At 40.5% G+C, this 24,163-nt stretch overlaps 2 protein-coding genes across 11 annotated transcripts in view; one reads left to right on the forward strand and one right to left on the reverse strand.

Moving 5' to 3' along the window:
* Positions 1 to 8,996, forward strand: part of DEGS2 (delta 4-desaturase, sphingolipid 2) — a 226,031-nt gene extending 217,035 nt beyond the window's left edge. Inside the window, exons 3-4 of one of the 2 annotated variants that reach the window (XM_039339703.1) lie at positions 5,570 to 5,762; positions 8,911 to 8,996. In XM_039339703.1, coding sequence (XP_039195637.1) covers positions 5,570 to 5,719 — 150 coding nt within the window. In that variant the 3' untranslated portion in view covers positions 5,720 to 5,762; positions 8,911 to 8,996. Of the gene's footprint in view, positions 1 to 5,569; positions 5,763 to 6,808; positions 6,871 to 8,910 lie in introns of those variants that run through there. The other variant, XM_039339702.1, reaches the window with a different exon arrangement.
* EVL (Enah/Vasp-like) overlaps positions 1 to 24,163 on the reverse strand; it is a 227,488-nt gene that overhangs the window by 171,256 nt on the left and 32,069 nt on the right. For 2 of the 9 annotated variants that reach the window (XM_039339694.1, XM_039339685.1), the window contains exon 1: positions 12,094 to 12,413. The exons of 2 other annotated variants lie outside the window; for them this stretch is intronic. In XM_039339694.1, the coding sequence (XP_039195628.1) occupies positions 12,094 to 12,116 (23 nt within the window). In that variant the 5' untranslated portion in view covers positions 12,117 to 12,413. Of the gene's footprint in view, positions 1 to 6,763; positions 6,861 to 12,093; positions 12,416 to 24,163 lie in introns of those variants that run through there. 5 more of the 9 variants (XM_039339700.1, XM_039339699.1, XM_039339686.1 and 2 more) reach the window with 4 other exon arrangements.

Below are 24,163 nucleotides of genomic sequence, written 5' to 3' on the forward strand. Positions count from 1 at the left end.
CCCTGCACAGCATAGCTTATAGCTTCATTGAGTTACACAAGCCCCTTCGCCACGACAAGGCAGTAATCCATAAAGGGGAACAATATAATACAACAGAACAAATAATCAGTATTGAATCCTTCTATCAGTAACAGTCTAAACTCTAAAGGGCTGTCTTTAGTAGGGTGTGTTAGTTTTATTCAGGGTTATGGGCATCCTAACTGGAATTCAGGTAGTCCTTGACTTATGACTGGTCATTTAATGACTGGTCAATTATGACAAACTTGGCTGTTATAAAATGTTGCACACACATTCATAAAACAATAGTCACATGATCACATTTAAGGAGATTGGCAACCAGTAAATGCAACCAGTTATATTTAAAACCAGTTGCCAAGCAATCTGCAATCATGTGATTACCATTTGCAATATTTTCTGCTGGCTTTCACAATGGAAAGTAAGTGAATGGTTTCCCAATGCAAGGAGAAGGAAGAGAACTAAAATCCTTCATAGGGCTATAGGAATAGAACTGAAATCCTGAAATTTCAGTTCTGTTCCTGCAGCCCCTTGAAGGATTTCTCTTCTGTGCAAGGAGAAGAACTGAAATCCTTTGGAAGGAACATTTGAAAGTGAAAAGGCTGCCTGCCAGGAGGATTACAGCTTCACACAGAGCTGAACTCACAGAGCTGAACTCCTTCAGCAGGCAGCCCTTTTGCTCTTAAGAGCTGCCTGCCAGGATGATTTCAGCTCCACAGGGGGGAGATCCTTCAGCAGGCGGTTTTTTGGCCCATCCATTTAACATCTCAGGATATCAATTAATCGCAACCAGTAGTACCAGGATTGCAGACTTGGAGCAAAGCAGCCACTTGGGTGTCTCACTTAACAGCCACCTCACTCAGTGATCAAGATTTCAGTCCCAATTCTCGAAAGTTGAGGACTACCTGTATCAAAATGTCTAATTCCTAGATCAAATATCTATTATCTGAAGTTACAGCTCTGCATATGAATATATATATATCATGTGTAAAAGTTTGCATTTGAAGAATTTTTTACAAAATGTTTCTTATATCAAGAATGGATTATATGTTCCTTTTCTTCTCTCTCTCTCTCTCTCTCTCTCTCTCTCTCTGTGTGTGTGTGTGTGTGTGTAAACATTACATTTTAGTTTCCATATGATTAGCTTGATTGCAAAGTGCTTTCATAATTTCTCATATTGGTTTTTTTTTGAAAAAGTTTTTATTTTTTTTTCCATTTGTACATCATACAAAATACAATTTTGAAATAAAATAAATTCATAACCATTGGTACCGCCTGCCCATTCCCCCCAGGCCGCGTCCATAATTTCTCATATTGTTAATGAAATTGCTGTTCCATTTTTTTCTGAATGTTACATGACTTGAAAACTATATCAGTTGGATGCAAACAGATTGACTGGTTTCCCAAATGATAGGAAAACAGAGGATAGTCTGGGTATTTTTCCTATCACTTTTTCAAATAAATGTATATGTTTTAACAATGGTAGGAAGAAGCACAATTTCTAGGGATAAGCAAAAATAGATTTATAATTTCATATATAAATAATTTCATATTTTTTAAAAAATGTTACAACAATTATTATTATTAGCATATGGCATTGTTACGTTAACCAGGAGATGACAAAGCTATTGCAGAGTAGTAATTTGGCTGCCAATTTACCAACTCTGTTGTGGAACATGCTTGCACACTTCCCAAGGTGTGCCATAGGAGGGTGAGCTGGCTTTGCACCAGACAGAAAGGAGAGTAGCTCTTCCTGTAGCATCATTCAAAGCCCCCTCCCTTCCCCAGAGCCGCCTTACAAATGGGCAACGCAACTGGGCAGGTTCAGAACCAGCAAGAATCTGACTGCCCGCATAGAACACCAACTCCTCTACCCATCAAAGTGATTACCTATTTATCTACTCACATAGAACATGCTTTCAAACTGTTAGGTGGACAGAAGCTGAGGCAAGTGATGGGAACTTGAACCGTTGGAACAGAGATCATCTCCAACATCATTAAGCCACTGAGCTACTGCGCCTCTTGCTACAATAATAAAGATACAAAGTCACCAGTGACAGAGAAAACAAAATAAAGAACAGAAGTTTTGAAAACAAGTTAAAAGAGCATCAGGGTCACATATGATAGTGTAGGTAATATGCAATAAGATTTCACAACAGGGGTCTTCAAACTTGGCTCTTTTATGACTTGTGGACTTCAACTCCCAGAATTCCTCAGCCAGGCCTGCTGGCTGAGGAGTTGAAGTCCACAAGTCATAAAAGGGCCAAGTTTGAAGACCCCAGCTTTACAACAACCATGAAGCATTACTCAACACTGCAGTAAGAAGTGAATGAAGGCAATTTTAAGTGGGAAGGATTACTTTACTTCCTCAAGCCAGCATGAACAAAGAATTATTCAGGAACCAACCAACACCACTAAAATAATAAATCAGAATTGGGCACAAAGAACCAAACAGAAATAGCACTCACCAACCTGCACCAATCAGAAACCAACTCAGTTAGAGATCAATCAGTAGTCAGGTCATCTGAGTACAGGTAGTTCTTAGTCAATGAATGATAGGTTGTTTTACAACAGTTTGAAGTTACAACATACTCAAAAAATAGTTATTTATAACTTGTCCTCAAAGTTACGATTGTTGCACACACATACCACATACCATGAGCATACAATCTTATTTTGGGCTTTTGACAAATGGTTTGCATTTCCAATTTGCAAAATGGCAAAAAGTGACATTGCATATTCTGGATTTACTTAATGCTCATGTGGTTCATTTAATGATGTGACTTATTTAACAACCATGGTGATTCACTTAATGACTGCAATGACTTACAACCAAAATTCCAGCCTCAACTGTAGTTGTAAGCCAAAGACTACTTGTATAAAGACAAGAACCCAATCAGCCCCTGCTGAGTTGCTTCTGGTCTGCATAGCAGACCACCTGGCCTCTGAAAATGCCAGATGCAGTGGCATTTGGTGAAATATGAAGACATCTGTTGCTAAACCACAATGTCTAAACCCTGAAGATCAATAAGAAATTTGTTTTAGAGTCTTATTTCTTTTACTCTCTCTCTCTCCCTGACTGATTCAGCTTTTTTCAGTATGTCCACTTCTGAGTCCATTTGTAGCCTTGGCAAGCAAATGGAAAGACAGAATGCTATGCTTTTAGTTTGTCATTTAAGTAAATCGTCTTATTTCACACCATTAAGGTTTCTTTAATTTTCAGGGGCATCCTTAGGTATGCAGCAGATGCTCTAAAATCTGTGCTTGCTTAGAAAAAGCCCCAATAGTTATGTAATTTGCTATTTAATCACAAAGATTGAGAATACAGTAGTCCTTGATTTGCAACAGCTCAATTAGTGACCATTCAAAGATACAAAGGCACTGAAAAAGTGACATGATTGTTTTTCACACTTATGACCATTGCAGCATCCCGATAGTCATGGATTCAAAATTCAGACTCTTGGCAACTGACTCATGGTTACGATGGTTCCAGTGTCCCATGGTCATGTGACCTTGTGACAAGCAAAATCAATGGGGAAGCCAGGTTCAATTAACAACTGTGTTACTAATTTAACAGCTGCAGTGATTCACTTAACAGAGTGAAGTGGTAGTGCAATGTTTAGAATGCAGTATTGCAGACTAATTCAGCTCACTGCCAGTTCGATTCTCATTATCTCAAGACTAACTCAGCCTCCCATCCTTCCGAGGTGAATAAATTGAGACCCAGATTGTTGGGGGCAATATGCTTCATATAAACTGTTTAAAAAATGCTGTAAAGCACTACGAAGCGGTATATAAGTCTAAGTACTATTGTTATTGCTAACTGTGGCATGAAAGGTCGTAAAAAGGAACAAAATTCACTTAACTATTTCACATAGCAATAGAAATTTTGGGCTCAATTGTGGTTGTAAATTGAGGACTATCTGTATTTTTTAAAAATGCAATAAATGGTTACTTTCAACAGGAGTTAACATAAATTTCCTATTTTGCCCTAATGCAATTAACTATGCTAATTTCAATACTGATAAAATTCATTGTATTCACTATCCCATTTCAAGCTACATACAGTAGTCTCATGTAGAACATTAACTACAGTAATTGCAAATTTGATAAATAAATCCTCACAGTGTCTTGCCAAATAACAAATATGTTTAAATTTCAAGAACACAGATTTTAACTGGATATCAAAAAGGATGTCCTTATAGTGCAAGCTGATTAACAACGATACAAACAGCCCTGGAAATTGGTGAACTCTCCTATGCTGGAAATCCTGAAAGAGAGGTTGTGTGTGCTGAAATGTGTACTTGGAGAAGCTGTGTGTATGTGTGTATGTATGGGAGGAGTCTTGGCAAGAGCACTGAGATTTCCCAGGGAGCAGGCAGTACATTCCAGAGAAAAGCCCAAATAAGAAACTGCAGTCCTGAAGTAGATGGGGGAGGAAGGAAGACATTCAGGGTAGTTACACACTAGTATATTTCAGGGTACATTTATTCAGTCAAAAATTTATAGCTTTAGTCTGGCAAGATTCTGTCTATTAGGTGTAAGTAAATAAAAAATTGGACTCAATTGGATTTCATTTTGTCATTTTGGGGTTGATCATGACATCAATCTTGCCAGACTCATACTCCCCAATAAAGGGGAGGAAAATTTTCAAGCATGGCTACAGTGCACCAATAATTCCACAGCAGCTTGCAGCAGTTACAACACCAACAGCAGATGAGTATAAAAATCATTAATTTACAAGCTGCTGTAAAACAGTTGTTGCAGCAAGTTGGGCATAATGTCCAACAGCCTGCAGTTATTCCTGCAGCAATGGTGCAGCCAATGCTTGTGTGCTCCCATAGAAGCATACCAGAGAAATATGGAGGAGCCATATACCAAATTACTGGCTCAGTATGAAATATTGATTAACAGCAGACCACACCAGAGTGATTTTTTTATTAAGCTTACTGAAGGGGTCTGAAATGAAATAAGTCACTCTAATGATAGAAGGCAATGAACTCATATTAAACAACTACCAAAACTTCATCAATAGATTTAGAGACTACCAGCAGATGCAAGACAAAGGAGGTAAGCAACAATTTTTTCTTTCCCATCACAATAACCTTTGAAACAGAGTGCAAGAAGCTATAGAAACTGTTATCAATTTGGGGGCTACCCCAAACTTTATAGATCTAGAGGTATTATAGTTTGCAAATATCTACAGTAAAGCTATCAAGATCCATGGAAATGGAGAATATAAATGGCCAATCTTTAATGGCAGGCCCTGTTGTGCAGTATATATGACTCTTTTGCAATTGGCAATTGACTGTCACACAGAATTCTTGCCTTTTTATATAACAGCCTCCTTGCAAGTACCCATGGTACTTAGCACTTCCTAGTTGTGACTCCACAACGCGTTGGTGGACTGGACAACTGAGGCAATTTCCTTTCTCTCTCCAGATTACAAACACCATGGGGAACAAACTTTTACATTCTTTTTGGTCCAAGGGATTCCCTTTTGTACCATCTATACAATAAAATCTGGAATCATTATTCATTTTCTCTACTTCAGATTCATTGGATCAGCTGCAAAACACTAGATCTGAGGAATGCTTACAATTTCATTCAGGCAAAAGAGGGTCATGAGTACTTCACCGCCTTCGATACAGGTTGCAGAAAATTTGAATATTTTTGTGATGCCATTCGGTCTAGCAAATTGTGAGGCAGTATTTTCCAGATTCATGAATTATTTTTCTTCTGACATGGTAAGTACGTGATTTATTTGGATGACATTTTAATATATTCTGAGGATATAACCTCTCATGTTATGCATAGCAGAAATGTTTTGCAGGGGCTGAGGGACAATAAGCTTTTTGCCAAGTTGGAAAAGTGTGCACTTGATCTGCAGCAGTTAAGAGTATGCATGTTATAGGATTTCCACAGAAGAGCTGCAGATGGACCCAGCTAAGGTATAAGCAGTTTTACCTGGACATACTCACTGTGGAATTTTAAAAAAAATGTAGCAATTCCTGAGCTTTGCTAACTTTTTGTCAGGCATAAAGAATCAGGACAATTTGTAACTTTGCAGCACAGAAGATTTATTCAACTCTATACACAAGAATCTAGTTAACTATTGGTCAGCACTAAATTGGCAGTACATAAGGTTCAATGGAATTCAAGAGGGGGCATCTCTTGAATTGGTAATTGGTAATACAAGGACTCTAAACCGATGACAAATTTAACTCCGCCCAGCAGTTCTGCCTGCTGTTCTTCTACACTTTTATGGGAAGTTCATTCCTAATTTTGCAGACAAAGTTAAATCTCTTTCACAATTCTTAAAGCAAGGAAGGAAATTTGCTTGGATGACACACAAATAATTGCCATTCCAAGAATTAAAACAACTCTTTGCTTCCCAATCCCTCCTCTGCTACCCAGATGCCTCCCAATCTGGTGCTTTAGATGCCGCTGTCAGAGCTATGGTACTTCAGGCTATGAAAGTAGGGGAAGGGGAGTTACCACCATGTATCTTCTTTTCTCACATACTCTCAAACGCAGACAGAAACTATGAAATATTTAACAAGGAACTGCTGGCAATCAAAGCAGCTTTTCAGAAAAAGAGGCAATGGCTTGAAAGGGCACAATTTCCTATTCAGGGTTGCACAGACCACAAGAACTTGGAACTGATGCAAAATTCAGTCTCATACTCCCAGGCAAATCAGATGGAGTCAATTTTAATCTCGTTTTGACTTCTGTATAATTTATGTACCTGTTTCCTGAAGCATGCTACCAAATGCGCTCTCACATAAACCAGAATACATCATGGCTCAGAAGACTTCTTCCCTGCTACTCTGTGACAACCTCACAACCCTGCAAGGATTACAAAAGGGGGAGATTGGGGGAAGGACAACAAAATGAAAATCAAATTGCAAGAATCAAGAGGGAAACGGCTGCAGGACCTGTATACAAGGCCCCAGATGACCTCTGGGGCTCAACAAGGTACTGTACTCCGTTTTCAGCAGAGGGGGTCAACTCTAGCCTAATGGTCACCTTTATGTTGCTATTTCTTTATGGGAGGAGGTGTTGCAGTATTGCCATGAAAATGAAACAGCTGGGCGTGAAAGAGTTTTTAAAACCCTACACAGGACTCATACAGATTATTGATGACCAAAAATGGCTGTGGATGTAAAAGCTATGTTGCGTTTTTCTACGTCTGCTGGCACTCAAAGCCAGTTCTGGGAAACAGCCTTTAAACACACCTACCCAGCATGAGATATGGTGTCAATGAACTTAATCATAGTGCAGTTCTATCACGAGTGCAAGGTTCTATGTCTATTTTGGTAATAGTAGATTGTTTCACCAAGATATTCATCATTTATACCATGTAGGAGACTTCCAACAGCACAGACTATGGCACAGTTCTTTTTAGACAGAGGAGTACAATGGCTCAGCAGTTAAAAGATACTAAGCTTGTCAGCTGGAAAGCTGACAGCCTAGGTTTGAGACTTGAGCACCATGCAATGGGGTGAGCTCCTGTTATCTGCCCAGCCCCAAACCTAGCAATTTGAAAGCATGCAAATGCGAGTAGATAAATATGTACCACTTTGGTAAGAAGGTAACAGTGTTTCAAATGCCTCAGTGTACAGTCATAGTTGTCACATGATCACAGAAATGTCTCCAGAAAATGCTGGTTCCCTCAACTAAGAAACAGAAATGAGCATTGCCCCTTAGAGTCGGACATAATATAGAGAATATAGAGGAACGGACATTCACATACCAGTAGTAACAGACAGAGGAAATCAATTCACTTTTGGATTTTGGAGAACTCTTTTCCAGTTATTAAAAGTACAGATTCATTTTTCTTCAGCCTACCGCCTTCCCACTAATGGAGCGGCAGAGAAGATTAGCCAGGTAGTGCAAAAGTATGTAAGATGTTACAGCACTTATAACCAAGGTAACTGGCTAGCACTTCTCCCTGTAGCAGAATTTGCATATAGCAATTCTGTGCACACTCGTCAATTGGCACATCAACATTTCAAACAATGTATGGAATCCACCCAAGGGTTTTATCAGCAACCACTCAGTAAGGATCTGTTCCTAGCACAGCACAGTTACTCAGGGAATAGCAAACAGCTCATGACCTATTAAAAGAACAACTGCTCCTGGCAAAAGCAGTGTACAAGTAGCAGATGCTCATACATAAGAGGGGCCAGTGATTTCAAAGGTGAACACAATATGGCTTTCTACTACTTTGACCAGATCATCAGAGAAGATTGATTCTAATTTTGTGAGACCATTTACCACCATGCAATAGGTAAACCAAATAGTCTTTTGCTTTCAACTATCACTTTTGATGAAAGTGGCTAGTCCTCCTGGCTAATCAAGGAAGTGCCTCCAAGTGCTCTGCGATCCCAGGATCACCCACTCCTACTCATGATTGTGGATGGGGAAGAAGAATGTGAGGTGGAAGCAATCTTGGTTTCAAGGTAAAGAGGAAACAGGATTCAGTATTTGTTACACTGGAAAGGCTACCAAGAGGCAAAGCATTTGTGGGAAAATGTGAGACAGGTACACACTCCAAAATTGGCGCACCATTTTCCTCAATGTTTTCCTGATAAGCCATGGCCTCTCTACCTCCCTGATTTTCCAGATTTGTCAAAGCAATAGGAGGAGTTCATGAGTGGAGTGGGAGATTACTCACAGGGGGCTCAAGGGAAAGGGGAAACCCAGGCCAGAGTTTCCTGGCCCTCAACTTCAGGCATTCAATTCCCAAATGAAAGGGGGGCATTTTTTTTCTAATCCTAAGCCTGTTTTGCAAGATAAACCATTTGACTTGAATGATATGACCTCTATTTGGACCTACATGATTGTTATCTCAAGTACATTAATTTTCCATTTCATTTGCATTTTATATAGAAAAGGCCACTGAGGTTACCAGAGTGATCAAAATCAACAACTTCAATGTGATGGAGACTATGTGATATAAAAGGAGAAGCAAAAAGAATTCATTAGAGGATACCATAATTTAATGACTATAGGTAAAGCAGATGTTATCTGCTTTAAAATAAATATGGTTTATTAATTATTTGATTCATTAAACAATCTGCCTTCAATATTGATTATTTCATAGACTCCACATCATCAAATGCTAGATTCCCACAACAAAATCAGACATCAGAATGAAATCCATTAGCTTATTAAGATGGAAAATTGAAGAGTGTACATCAAGCTGCAGAATAGACAGACATAATGATCTCATTTGGAAGCTAGCCAAATGCTTTGGATAATCATCTTTACTTTGTGAATATCCAAAGAGTCAGGAAACTCTGCAACCCTTAGCTAATACTATGATAAATCTGTTAAGCAGTAGTGTAATACTTAGACATGTACAGTAATAGAATTGATTCCTCCAACTTGTAAAAATATTCCCACTTTAGAGATTTTAATCCAATACTTTCATTTCTATCTGTCACACCTGCAATTGTTATCATCTCTTTAATATGGTGACTTTATAGTCATTCCTGAATACAACTGGGCTCGTTTCAATGAACATATTTGGCATCTAGAAGACATACGGAAACACACCAACCACAGTTTACACAATGAATCTTCAGAAATATACACAACTCCAATTATAATTATATTTGGTTTTATGTGATTTCAACCTTGCATCTTAAGAGCTACAATCTATCTCAGCAATTAGTTTTCCAGTTAAAGGCAATACAACTGAAGGTCAATAAACAAAAATGAGAACTAGTCAAAGGAAGGATGGATGTTTCTTAGCCTAATTTCCAACTCTTCTTTCCCTGAATGCTTAACTCCTTCCTCTTATGCAGTCGTCCTCAGTTCAACTAGAGGACGACTGCATAAGGCAAACCAAAGAAGATGGTAGTGCTTTTGAAAATATTATACTATAATTAGGATTTTCATTTTATTATAATTATAATTTACAATTCTCATCTGAATTCCACATTTTTTCATTTCTTGGTGGTGGTGCATTATGGAAAATATAATCCAACACATTTGAAAAGTAACAAATTGAAAAAGGCTGTCCTATGCAAGGGCAGAAGAAAGATCCCTTTCTAAAACTTGCAATAAGAAGGAAAATGGAAAAATAAAAGAAGCAAGAGTAGAGGAATGATATAGATTTATTTCAATTATATCTTCATCAATATTTGGTAAAATTTGTTGTCAATAACCTCAATCCTAATTAAAATTCTGTTTATGTAGTAGCAAATAACATTTTCATTCTTAATAAATTATGTTCAATTTGAATCAGTAATTGTACAAGTTAGAAGGAATTCTTCATTCTGGCTGATAAAGAATTCTTTGTAGTTTAAAAACTTTCACATTCTTATGGAAGTGTAAAAATACAACCATGATATCAAATGAATGAAAAAATACTAAGCTAGTGACTATGGTGCCATCGGTGCTAGTTGCTTGTAGTATCTTCTAAAAACATCCAACTCCATTTTATTACAGATTCAGAATGGGGACAGGTTTTATATCACATCAGTGATGACCAGGTGATGTGGATGATGCTGGATGACACTACTAATAGTTACTGAAGAAATGAGGTAGTGTTTCCGCAAGATAAGCCTCTGTGATTAAAAAAAAATTGGCATGCTACTTGCTCCAAGACAACTAGGTAAATGCTAATCTGAGGCTATCAGCAGATAATAATGTGGCTTTGCCTTCTATAGTTAGTTTATTTTATCTAACAGACTGATATGAGCTTCATAATGAAAATCACTTTTATACCACTGGGTCTTCATCTGTGCATGATGACAACACAAAAATACAGTAGGGTTGGTGCCTCTTCTCTATTTGCAGTGTAACTTTGTGACAGTAATTGGCCCTCTTCAAGGTTTGCTAGCACTCTCATAACAATGCAGTTACAATACAGCACCGCACTGACTTCTAGTAAAATCCTTCTGTTATCAAGATGGTAATTTTCCTGTTTTTATTAAATAGCACATGTTTCTTCTTGTTTTTTATCCTAAACTCCAAACACTGATGACATACTTTCAGGAATTAAGAATTAGCTATTATCAATAATCTGCTAAGGATGTGAGACAAGAGCAAAGATATTACCAATATTATAGCTGACATCAAATTATGTTAATTGTTCTATCCTTATAAGTCCATACTTCCCTCTTAGACTGTTGTTCAGTTAAACAATCTGCTTCTCTTATACAAAAAGACACCAAGTTAGATTTTTTACATAATGCCATAATAAAATACCATTATGACAATTAAATAAAATTTAATCAACATGGAAATGTTCATTATTGTTGCCAGTTAGTTTCAACAAGAAATTAATGGATACATCTTAAATAATAAGTTTAAAAAACTGAATATTATAAAGTGTAATACATCTCTACATTATTTAGTTGTAGGTTAAAAATAGAATTGAGATTTTATTATTAAGTAGACATTTTTAAGACTAAATAGTTATCCAAAGGTACCATCACAAAAAGAAAACACTTTATATATTTAATATTTTTCTCTACTTATCCATTAAATATACAGTACTTTATATTTTTACACAAAATCCTTACAGTGGTGTCTAAAGCATTTTATTCTTACTAAGTGATATCAATGAAATCCTGCAGCAATGAAACTACAAGAAGCAGACATGTATGTGGTGCAGAAGCTCCCAGTTTATTCCTATATGCGATCCAAGCATATTTTGCTCCTTAACTCTCATAATCTGCATTCTTTAGAGAGAAGCATTTGTCATGCACCAAAGATAGCAAAGATGCTTTTTATTTTTCCTGACAAAACACCATCTTTTTATAACTCTAGATTACACTTGCAGCTTCAGGCAGCAGAAATGACAAAAATTCCAGTAAGACATAAGAAGCTATTACTCATCTATGTACTTCATCATGCAGTTAGCTATTGTTTACCTGCATCTTATCTTTGACACACCCACCTCCCAAACAGTACAGAAGAGCTGCAATTTTTAGAGGAAGGCAAAAATTCTTCTTGCATTTTGGAAGCCTTTTGCAACCGTAAAAGCAGTCTGACATTACCCAACAGAAATATTCCAGGAACAAAAAAAACAAGCATGCTGATGTATATAACACAGCCTACCTGAATTCTTCAAATGCATACATGGCCTAGGAAATAAGACAGAGGCCTTGAAGTCTGCAAGATAACCTTGATAAGTCTCAGGAGAAACATTTAGTTGGCCAAGCCACAGGCATCACCAAGAGCAGTAGGCTGTAAAGATTCTGGAAGAAAAGGGGCTGCAGATATTGGCCTGCAGCCTGCAGCTCAACCAGCTGCTGACAAGCAGCAGCTCGCAGGGAAAGGCGATAGAGTACCATGTGATCATTCCAGCAAGTCTGATTAATGCAGCATACTCTAATAATACAGGCTGATATCTTTATTATTCAAGCCAATCCATGCCATACTTACTAAACCTGAAACACACAACACTTAGCATCTCTCATTTTATATTGGGAATTGTGTGTGTAGGGGGGAGGGGGGGCGGTATTTTTTAAATGAAAAAATGCATTTATTCACAGAAAAGAAAAATGTGGAATCAAAGGTGTTGTTTCAACAGGATTCACTGGAGTTACACAAACTGGAATAGGATTTTAATTATATTGTTCATAATAGTTATTTTTTATGTAAAATGTTTTTTAAAAATGGCAATATATCCTATTTAATGTTCTATGTTAAATGCTTCAGATTTGCATACAATTGCATGAAAAGGCAACTCTAAAAAGGGCTGGAAAAACTAGTCTGAGTCCCTGAAGAGTCATAGTCAAGTCATAGTCTCTCAGCACACTGTTTTTTATTTTGTTGCAAAACAATACTAGAAGATTCAATTCAAACTAGAGTGATGTTTAGGGAGAATAGGAACTATAGTCCAATAGTTGTGGGATCAAGTTTGAGAACCAGTGCATCCATCAGGATTAAGTAACCAGGTGCCTTCTAAATAAATTGGTCTAGAATGTTCATAATTATTTAGCATTTAACATTGATTCAGAAGAGGGAGAGATCTCAGCTGGTAACAGGCAGATCCAATATTTTCAGAAAGCTAAATTAGCAGTTTAGCTGGAAGACACAAATCAGCACTCTGAAGTAAACTATCTGAAGGCTATTGATGGATCATATGAACATACCTACTGTTGTATCTCATCAGCTAATATCCAAAGATGTGGTCTCTAAACCTGGAAGTAATATATAACTGACAGAGTTCTCATATTTGAACTCTCCCGTCTCTTGCAAAATAGATGGCTGTACTGTAAGTATAAAGAGAATCCCTTCACTTCTATTTCTATCATACTTAGCCAAGGCATGGCTGCTCTTGATTCCTCCCATGCTAGACTGAATCTGGGGAGGTAATACCTGAACAGAGTAGAGAACAAACCTAGATAGAAGACTGCTCTATCCCATTCAGCAAAGGCAAAATATGATTTCTTTTCTGCAAATCTGGCACACTACAGCTTTCACACTCAAAACTCAAGACAATGTATCTAAGGGGAGTACTTGAGAAATAATTCAGCATGGCCCAGGCTTGACTCTTGCCATAAGAAACTTTCAGGCCAGGAGGTGCATCAATCAGTAGCAGCAACTCCTGCTCTCAACACATTGATGCATCAGAGAAAGCAAAATCAGAATATCACTACAGTATTGTTTTTTTCCTCACAACTAAGCAAACCTGCTGTTTCTAAAGTTCTCCAAGCCCTTTAAAAAGAAGGGATCCCACGTATTTTGTTATTTTTACTTTTCTAGGGAATTCAATGTCTAAAACAAAGATTTGTTCAGGAAATCCCAGATGTGTGGTAACCGACAGACATCATACATTATCTTCTATTTATTTGTTCAAGCTGCACGAGTAGAATAAAATGGCTGGAGCTATAGTGAGATCTTCTTCGCCTTTCTGCTCCTGCCTCCCTAAAACAATTTTTTTTAGGCTGTGGCTATCAAAAATCACAAAAATGTGTGATTAATTGGCTAGATTCATAACATGCTATTTTACTGTAATATAGTTTGTTTGGTTCAAGACATTGTCTTACCATATTATGTGAGCCAGATTATCATATTATGGCATAGGAACTGTGAATGTTTAACATATGTTTACCATTCAGCAAATGAAATGTTTTAAAATGAGATAGAATCAGAATAGACCAACTGGTGTGATTTGAAAAGGGCCAAACCAGCAGAGTCACATTTTGAAAAAAGCAGCGCTGACTGAGGGAAGTTGAAAGTGTCAGGAATTGAAATGTGCGTCAGGCAAAAGCTTGTCTGCCTAGCAACAATACAAGGAGCAATGTGGAACATTCTAGTTTAGCAGACAACATACAGTCAGGGGAACAAACTTTCAAACATGAGCAGCATTCATTATTAAAAGTGTGGCTTTTAAAAAAGAGGCAGGAGGTCTACAAAAACAAGCCTTATTTATTTGCAAGATATTAGAAAAGTCAATGCATTGCAATGTGCAGAAAGAGTAAAAAGGAAAAGACTGTCTAGGAAATCATTTTGGAAATATTTCCAAAGTACCAACTATACGCCAAAAGTTTTGAAAGATGTTGGTATTCACATAAAATATGTACCTTCTCCATCAATCCTAAATTTATTTCCTTTGAAGTCAACTGGTGACAGAATTTGCTTTATTGAAAGGTTTAAGGTTGCTATCCTGTCACATTTTCTGACAATGTTCACTGAACTTCATATAAAAGAATGTTTACACTACAGTTTTGAATTTGATTTATATTTGTCTAATTGTCACATATTCCAACCAAGGAATCTTGTAAATTCTCTCTCACATAAACAGACAGACATCATGTAATCACTAAAATAATACAGATATGCCAATCTATTAAAGAGAAATCTTTAGGAGGATTGTTGGCTTTCCAAAGAAAACTTCTGCTCAAGTTCCTAAATGAATAATCAATTCGAAAGAAGCAATGGGAAATTTTCTACTTTACTTCAGCTAAGAACTAGATTTCTACTAGAGAGAAACAATGGTTTTGCATCAAGAATACTTAAATATTCTTTATTTATCCTTATTTATACAGATATGAATGAATCCCGGGTATTTTATAAATAACAGTTCCTTATTAAATACCTATTAATGACATGGAGTTATATCAAGATATTACAAAAAAGGCTCTGATTTCATCAAATATTATTGTGTGTTCAAGAAAATTCCCAATCCCCTAACAAGTTAAAATAAAATAGATCTCAAAATGTTGTTGTCAGCCAGGCAACCAGCTACTGATTTTAAAAATATAATGGTGCCAAAAATTGCACCAAACTTTATATAAAATGGCATTTGAGCAGCAAATTATAAAACACAGATGTGCATTTCATCATTTTGCTGTTTGGGAAATTTGTGACTGGCTATACGCAATATTGAATCTATTTTATGATAAAGTACAGGATACATTTCTTCAATTCCAAATGCGTGTTCTGCATTTTAAAGACTGATACATTAAACAGAATAATACATTAAAAACGTGGCATTTTTTACTTTCAATAAATCACTTTCATCAAAATGTTTTAGTAAGTCCATATAAACGTATTCACTTAACTATGCTTAAAATCACTACCCAAGATCTTCTGAATCGTCTATTTCATTTTTCTTTTTTTGGGACATTCATCAATTTCTTCTTCTATCTTTTTCTTCCAATGTTCTCAGACATCATAGCAGGCTCATCACCAAATACTCAACCATGGTCATCAGCAGCGATGGTTACTGGCTCCAAAATGGCAGGCAATATTTTTTACATAAATGTAATGCATGTAAGATCATATTACTCTGCAGCTTAAAAAACCACAGGTTCCCACCTTGGATTTTCAGCTATTACATATTTAGCACTTCATATTACAGTTCTGACTCAACTTGTATCAGGCTCCATTTGCAGTTTAATTATTATTTTACTTCAAAATAATATATCCAGAGCTTTGATTTTATCATTAGGCAATATAGTCATTTGTGATGGGACTACAACTCTCCAATTTGTATGATTTAGAAATATTTCAAAGGCATATTTTCTGATACAATGAGTTAATGATACTCTTGACAATTAATAAATATTCTTCTGACAGCTACTCATAAGACATTTTGCAATCTGAAATGGAATAGCACACATTCCTCTACAGTAGTTCCACCACAATGAAAACAGCAGGTACTCCAGTATGACCAGGATGTTTTTTCACTAAGACACAATTAATAACAAATCCCACACAATTTGCTATTTTTTACCTAATTGTTGCTATAGGCTAGCATGTCAGATTGTTACATACTGTTTTCTACAAAAAGAGACTTAACAAATTGTAACTCCCAGTGTAACAACTCCTCCTTCATTATATACATACATACACACACACACACACACACACACACACACACGTAGGTCTTTGGTTATTCGGGTTTTCTCCCGTGTAAAATTGGAAGTGTCTTGGCGATGTCATCTTCAGGCTGGTGTTTTCAGCTTCGTGTTTCGAGGAGCAATGTGTGGTCTTAGCTGTTTCTTCCTTTTAACTGCCAGTGGGGGTATGAACTGATTGGGTGGGATCACACACACACACACAATTCAATCTATCCTGATATCCAGTTTATGGCAGAGGAAGAAACCAATAATGACGTATTAATTAGATGTGAGCAGAATGGCACTCTTTCTACCAGTGTCTACCGCAAAGCCACAAACACTGATCGAATTCTTCATAACGACAGCAATCACCCCACCATGCACAAAATCATCTGTATCCGGACACTATTTAATAGAATCAACACACATTGCAGCACAATAGCAGAAAAGTCCAAAGAACGGGTTACTCAGCAGACTTTATCAAACACTGCTGCCAGCAACAAAAACCACGACTGGTCAATGATGTAACAACTACCACCTGGTGACCTTTCCCTATATCATCTAAGCAAGACAGTGGGGAGAATAGTCAGGTGGCAACGTCAAACAACTGGGCTCCACAAGACGAACGTTATAGGTGGGCGGGGCATGCAGGGAGAGGCAGAGCAGTAAAATTCAAACGGATGTTGGTTAGCATAGCAGAAACAAGATTGTAGGTCCGCGGGGGATGGACAGACCTATGATACACTTATTGTCTAAATCTTAAACTTCCCAAAGACTATAAAGATGAGCATTCCCAGATCCTGGCTTATACTTTGACAACATCAGCAGCTGCTGACGAAAGCTTAGTTCTTAATAAAACTTTTAGTCTTGGAGATCAGCGTTTTTAGTAGTTTTTTCTATTATGAATATACCCAGGACTCACATTTTTAAATAAATAAACAAACAAACAAACCATTCTCAGGTTAATTTGATACGTCAAATTAATTTCGGTTTTAATTATGGGAAACCGTATAAAACAAGTTCTAACTGTCGTGATCTTATCAACTAATCCAAGTAGCCTGTTGTAGAGCTCAAATTGCACTTTTCTGATAGATTTTTTTAAAAAGTTAACTGCATGAACATTCCATATATTTATATTTTAATTTTAATTCCATATTTTCACAGTGAGATCAAAAGCAATCCTGGACTCAAGGAAAATATTGTCAATCACCTACAAAAATATAATTATAATTTGTCAGCATTCATTATTATTAAAGCATGCCATAGCACGAATAGATGACATAATAACACACTTACCCAATGAGTCAAAATCAGCAAAATTGTTTCTGAACAGAATTTATGTAATGTTTAAATACCACCAGTTCATGAAGTGCATACACACAAACAAACACACACACTTGTCCTGGTAATATTTTTACATAACAATGAATAAATAAATAATGAAATATTACCTGAGATCTCACAATTAAATTTGATGGTATTTTAGAATCAACTATTAAATATTTCTTTGCTATGGTTTATTTTTCTCTACATCATACACCTTTACAATGTATTTTTTTTTCTAATAGTCAATATTTTCCAGAATCTTTCCTCCAGATACCACCTAATTAACTACCCCAATGGTAATTATTCATGATTCAACTATCAGAAATTATTTTTAATATGTGACAAATAAATAAATATATTTAAAAATTGAAAGAAAAGAACTTGTATATCTCTGGCCCTTAAACCCACTCTTCAGAATCTGCTTGCAGAAAAATATAAATGGAACCAAGAGAGAAAACACAAAGGTGTGTATATTTATTAAAATATTTCAAAAACATCTGAACAGTTAATCAGTTTATAGACAAAGATATTGTATATAGTTAAGATAATTTCCCACAATTTAAAAATACTAGACCCAAATAATATTAACTATGACAGAAGGGGCGTTATCTTGCCTGCCACATGGCATCATAGATGCGGTTGGTAGCTGGTCTACGAGATGCCTGAATTATGGCAATGATCCCTGGTGAACAGGACTCCCAGGATAGGAGCCGGCGCTCAAGTGCCATACGGCTAACTGGAGCCATTGAGGGTCCAGGTGAATCAGATCCCCCTGGGTTAGTGACACCCGGTCTGGAGGAAGTTTCCAAGGACGCGACAGGGAAAGACCAATGAGGTCGGCGAACCAAGGCCTCCGCGGCCAATAAGGGGCTATCAAGAGAACCTCTGCCCTCTCTTGCAGAAGCTTGCGGATGACCGCTGGGAGAAAGGAAGAGGGGGAAAGGCATAGAGCAGGCCTTCCAGCCATGGAACCCAAAGGGCATCTATTCTTTCTGCCCCCGAGTCGGGAAGCGCGAAAAGAATCGCAGGAGGTGTGTTTGCCTAGGAGGCAAACAGATCTATGATGGGGAGACAGAATTTATGGGAGATATCCCTGAATAGATCCGGGTGCAGACGCCATTCCGAGTGGTCCACGGTTGACCTGCTCAGAAAGTCTGCCCTTTTGTTTGCCTCTCCCGAGATGTGGTCTGCCCTAATTGAGGCGAGGTTGGTCTCTGCCCAGGAACCCAGCTTGCTGGACCTTGGTCAGGAGAGTATGTGTTGTCTCGCAATGCTGTGGCGGAAGTGGTGAAGGGCTAGATGTATGGCCCTGAGTTCCAGCCAATTGATATTGTGCCTCAGGTCTGAACGAGACCATCATCCCCGAGGAGAGGACAACTGTATTAAGATGTCATCCAGGTAACACTGCACCCGAATCAGCATCAACCTCAGGTGTGCGGCTAGGACGCCAGGACCTTGGATAACACCCTTGGGGCCTATGACAACCCGAACAGGAGTGCCCTGTATTGATAATGATGCCCCATGTAACTGAACCTGAGAAACTGGCGGGGGCCGGGAATGATAGGGATGTGTAAGTATGCCTCTGTGAGGTCTACAGATGTTAGAAAGTCCCCCTTTCGGATGCTGCCGAATATGGACTGAAGTGTTTGCATTTTGAACCTTCGGTACGCCAGATAAAAGTGTAGGCCTTTTAGGTCTAAGATTGCTCTCCACCCTCCTGAGGTCTTGGGAACCACAAAGAGAATGGAGTAAACTCCGCGACCCCTTTGAGCCGGAGGTACCGGTTCTATGGCCCTTATGTCTCATAAGTGATGGATGGCCTCTTGCATGAAACCTTTCCTTAGTGAGTTTTTTGATTGGGGGCAAGAAATGAACCGTCTTGGTGGACTGGAAATGAATTCCAGGGATAGACCATGTTGAATGGTGTCCAGGACCCAGGCGTCTGTGATGGTGACCTCCCATTGAGTAGCAAATAGGGACAGCCTGCCCCCTATGGGAGGATCCACTGGGAGTCACTTTCTGTGGAAGGGGCGTCCCCCGCCTCGAAAGGGCCGTTTGGACTGAAACTGTTGCCTGGGTCTTGAGGCTAGTCTATCGACCGGACAGTCTTGTCTGGAAGTGAAGGGTCGTGAAGGTTGCGTAGTCGAAGGCGTAGGGGCAGATCGAAAGAAGTGTCTACGGTTATAAGGATTAGTCCGCCTATCGGACCATTTGGTAAGGTGGGCCAGAATCTTCTTCTTATCCTTATTCTCAGTCAGAAACGGGGCTAAGGCATCCCCGGATAATTTATTACCCTGGAATGGGGCTGCTGCCAAATGCCATTTGGACTTGGCGTCAGCCTGCCAATGTCTTAGCCATAGCATGCGGTGGGCTGTCACGTTGGATGCCAAGGACCTGGAGGAAAACCGTGCAGTGTGTAGAATCACATCGGAAGTGTATTCCGTCATGGCCACTAACTTGCTCAGGTCCTGATGGGTGCGGACATCTTTCGATGGGATCCTGGCCTGGAGCTGACAAAGCCAGATGGGAGCGGACCTAGTGAAAAACGAGGCTGAAGTAGAAGCCCTAATGCAGTGATTCTCAACCTTTTTAATGATGCGACCCCCAACCGGTCATAAGTCAAGGACTACCAACCGGTCGTAAGTCAAGGACTTTCCCTGCCCGGGCGCGCCGCGCATGCATGGTGCCGCCCCCTGCACCGGCCAAGGCATAGCTGGCAAGGGCGACCACCAGCTGGGCCACCAGCTGGCCCAGCCCAAGGGAGGTAAGGCACCCGCCAGGCCCCACGCACGTCAGCAACCCTCCCTGTGTTCGCTGGCCTCCCACCTCCCATACCTGGCCCTCTTTTACTTCCATTTTTAGTAGTTGCTCAGCAGGGAGGGGTGAAAACTTCCAGACAGCTCACCTTTGCTGCAGAAAACTTACAGCACCATTTACAGAATGGGACTTTTGGCGGGCTCAGCAGGGCAGAGACAGCCTGGACAATTCCTATTGGCTTTTGAAAGCCAATAGGATTAGACTCTATTCAAGAGAGTCTATTCTATTGGCTTTCAAAAGTCAATAGAATAAAAGGGAGTAGCACAGCTAAGGAAAAGGGGAAAAAATGGCGGACTGCGTTGTTTCGCGACCCCTGTGAAATGGTCGTTCGACCCCAAATGGGGTCGCGACCCAGAGGTTGAGAACTGCTGCCCTAATGGACCACGCCACCACCTGGTGTGTCCTCCTAAATACCAGTTCTGATCTACGTTCTTCAGTTTTTAAGGCCTCAGACATATCCCCTGAAATAGTCGTAGGGGAGAAAAGGTGGGACAGGGGCTCATCCACCATGGGCACGTCCAGTGCCCCTTCTAAATTAGAGGCCACGCTAAACAACTTTTTATCATTCCCACCTGGAAGAGGAAAGGTGCCCGGGGAAGTGCATTGTTTCTTAACTGCATTAAGGAATAATGGTGGACAGGGGACATGGTGTTGCATGACTACCGGTTCAATGAAGACGGGGTCCACCTCTGAATCCATTGCAGTTGTTGCTGGAATGGACAGGTCAGGTCCCACATGCGCTGTAGAACCAGCCTTGCGAAGTAGGGGTAGAAAAAGAGATGGATTAAATAGACCGCCGAATGGAGGTGGATCCGGGGCCGCTTCCTCCTCCTCCGACCATGAGGTGTCAAGCGCCTGATCCTGCTCCAGGATTAGTGAGACCCCACTATATGAGGAATGGGAGGGGGAGGGAGGATCGTGAGAGCTCTGATGAGCTGGGCGAGAAAGAGGAAGGGAAAGAAAGGAATCTGCCCTGGTTACCAGTGGAGACCTGGCCACAAGAGCCCTCTCCACCGCCTGAGCCACCAGGACTTGGAGCCTATCTTCTAGAGGAGGAAGGGCAGACTCCTCCTCTCTAAGCCCAATGGCTGTGGGCGTAAAGGTGGCCTCTGGGGCCTGCTGGATCCATGGGATGTGTTGTGATTCTGTGCCAGCCTGTGCTCCCCACAGTTGAGTCGGAGGAATCTGAGGAGGAGGTGGAGGAGGCATTTGAAGGGCCATCAGAGCCAGAGGGAGACTGAGGCGGACAGTTGTGGATGGACCCCTGCATTATCGTAATCGGCTCTATGTGCCTGGAGGCCCGCTCAGAGGACTCATCCTCAGCTAGTGTCATGATAATCCAGCAGCGGGGCACTTTGGCCTGTTCAAGACCCTGAATTTGATATCCCGTACCTTCTGGTGGCCCCGAATCCGACATGACGTTCAGACCTACATCTCATCATGTATTTCCTGTAGGCAAGCCAAGTCAGTGACAGGGCCCCACCCGGACTACTGCAGCCCTTGCCGACACCCAAAAGACCCTGGGGGGTGGTGTCCATGGATTTTTTGAAGGATTTACCCCCATCTTCTGGATTCACGATGGTATTCGTGGTGGTTGACATGTTGACCAAGATGGCGCATTTAATTCTATGCCATGGCTTACCGTTTGCCCACGCCACTGCTCGCATGTTCATCCAGCAAGTGTTCCGTCTGCATGGTCTTCCTGATAAGATCGTGTCCGATAGAGGGGCCCAGTTCACAGCCATTTCTGGCAGGAGTTGATGCAGGCGTTGGATGTCAAGATCTGTCTCTCGTCCACGCATCATCCTCAAACCAACGGAGGGACCGAGAAGGTCATTGGAATCCTGGAGCAATATCTGCGCTGCTATGTCAATCAGCAGCAGAACAATTGAGTAGACTATCTGGCGGTGGCTGAGTTTGTGTTCAATAACTCTCAGCACACTTCAACACAGATGACACCATTCTTAGCCAATGTGGGCTATCACCTCGGTTTTTCCCTCTTTCCCCACTAGATGCACCAGAACCACCAGCGAACGACTACCTGGCAGAGTTACAGGCGATCCATCGATTGGTGAAGCAACAGTTGGAGAAGGCCAAGGCTGACTACAAACGGTTTGCTGATCGGTCAAGGCGGGATACGCCTCCACTATCAGTGGGAGATCGGGTATGGCTGTCCACCAGGAATCTACCATCAACCCAGCCAACCAAGAAATTAGACCACCGACATGTCGGACCGTTCCCAATTGAGGCTGTCATCAATCCGGTCACCTATCGCTTAACTCTGCCACGTTCCATGCAGGTACATCCGGTCTTTCACCATTCTCTGTTGGTCCCTGAGCAACCGGCATGTCCACTCCGCCGAGCCAAACCACCCCCACCGGAACAACGTGATGGAGACAGTGCCGAGTATGAGGTTGCCAGCATTCGGGACTCCCATTGGGTGAAAGGATGTTTCCAGTACTTGATTGAATGGAAAGGCTACAGACCGGAGGAGTTCACCTGGGAGGATGCATCTACCATTCATGCTCCTGCCTTGGTGACCGCCTTTCATGAACTATTCCCATCTCGACCGCATCCGGATCGGCAGACCTGGGGGAATGGCCCTGCGGTGCGGGATAGTGTTGTGATTCCGTGCCAGCCTGTGCTCCCCACAGTTGAGTTGGAGGAATCTGAGGAGGAGGTGGGCATTTGAAGGGCCATCAGAGCCAGAGGGAGGCTCTGAAGTACAGGACTCACAGTTGGATGCAAAGCCTGGGCCCTCCAGTCGTGTTTCTGATGAAGCTCAGCTGTGTGAGGAGCATGAGTCAGACTTGGAGGAATCACAACAGATGGACTTGCTAATTGATGCACGCAGACGGCGTCAATTAGCAAGAGTAAGTCAACAGAGGTCAATGAGGCACCTCCAAAGTAAGAAGAAACGGCAAGGAGAGGCACTGCCTTAGGTCTGCTAAATAAAGGGAGGAGGTGTGGGTGGTGCTGGTTGCTGAAGGCAACCGTTTGAAAACTGCATCTTGGAATCTTGGTCTGTGACTTCTCTTGTAACTTCGTGTCTGCTTTTGGACTGGAGTTTGCTGTATTTGACAGGTTTGTCAACAGAATTAAAAGGGGTTTTTGTTTTTGTTTGCAAGTCTCCAGCCTATTGTAGTAGCAGGGGTTTTGTCCTTGTGAAGTTAACAAGGACGACAATAGGCTGGAACAGAACAGGGTGGTCGGAGACCTGAATGTATATGCATCAGGTTCCCACTCGGGCTGACCAGAGGAAGTAGAATGCTCTACCGGAGACCAAACTTTCTGGGCAGAAAAAGAGAGACCGAGAGGCAAGTCAAAGAATGTGGACTTAGTTTGTGCAGTCTCGGCCCTTGCCTGTTTTTGAGCCTTTGAAAACTCTTTTTCCAATGCCTGGTGTCTCCTGTTGGCCTGTTTTTCAGCCAATTTGGAGGTTTTCTCTCCTGAGACAGCCTTGGGTTTTACCTTGGCTGAGATCCTACCAGCAGCCTTTTGGCTAGGGGACCTGGGCCTTTTCCAGATGGATGAAGGAGGGGAGGCGGCCTTGGATTGGGAGGCCAGGTTATCCTCCATGCTGGTATAAAAATCTTCAGGTGCACGAGAAGGTACCCCTGGGAAGAGGATCAAATTGGGTAATAAGGGTGTAGGGCAACGGCTGGTAAAAACTGCCCTACCCCCCCGGTCAC

Source organism: Crotalus tigris, unplaced genomic scaffold (assembly GCF_016545835.1).
Source record: "Crotalus tigris isolate CLP2741 ecotype Arizona unplaced genomic scaffold, ASM1654583v1 scf7180000017737.1785205, whole genome shotgun sequence".
NCBI lineage: Eukaryota > Metazoa > Chordata > Lepidosauria > Squamata > Viperidae > Crotalus > Crotalus tigris.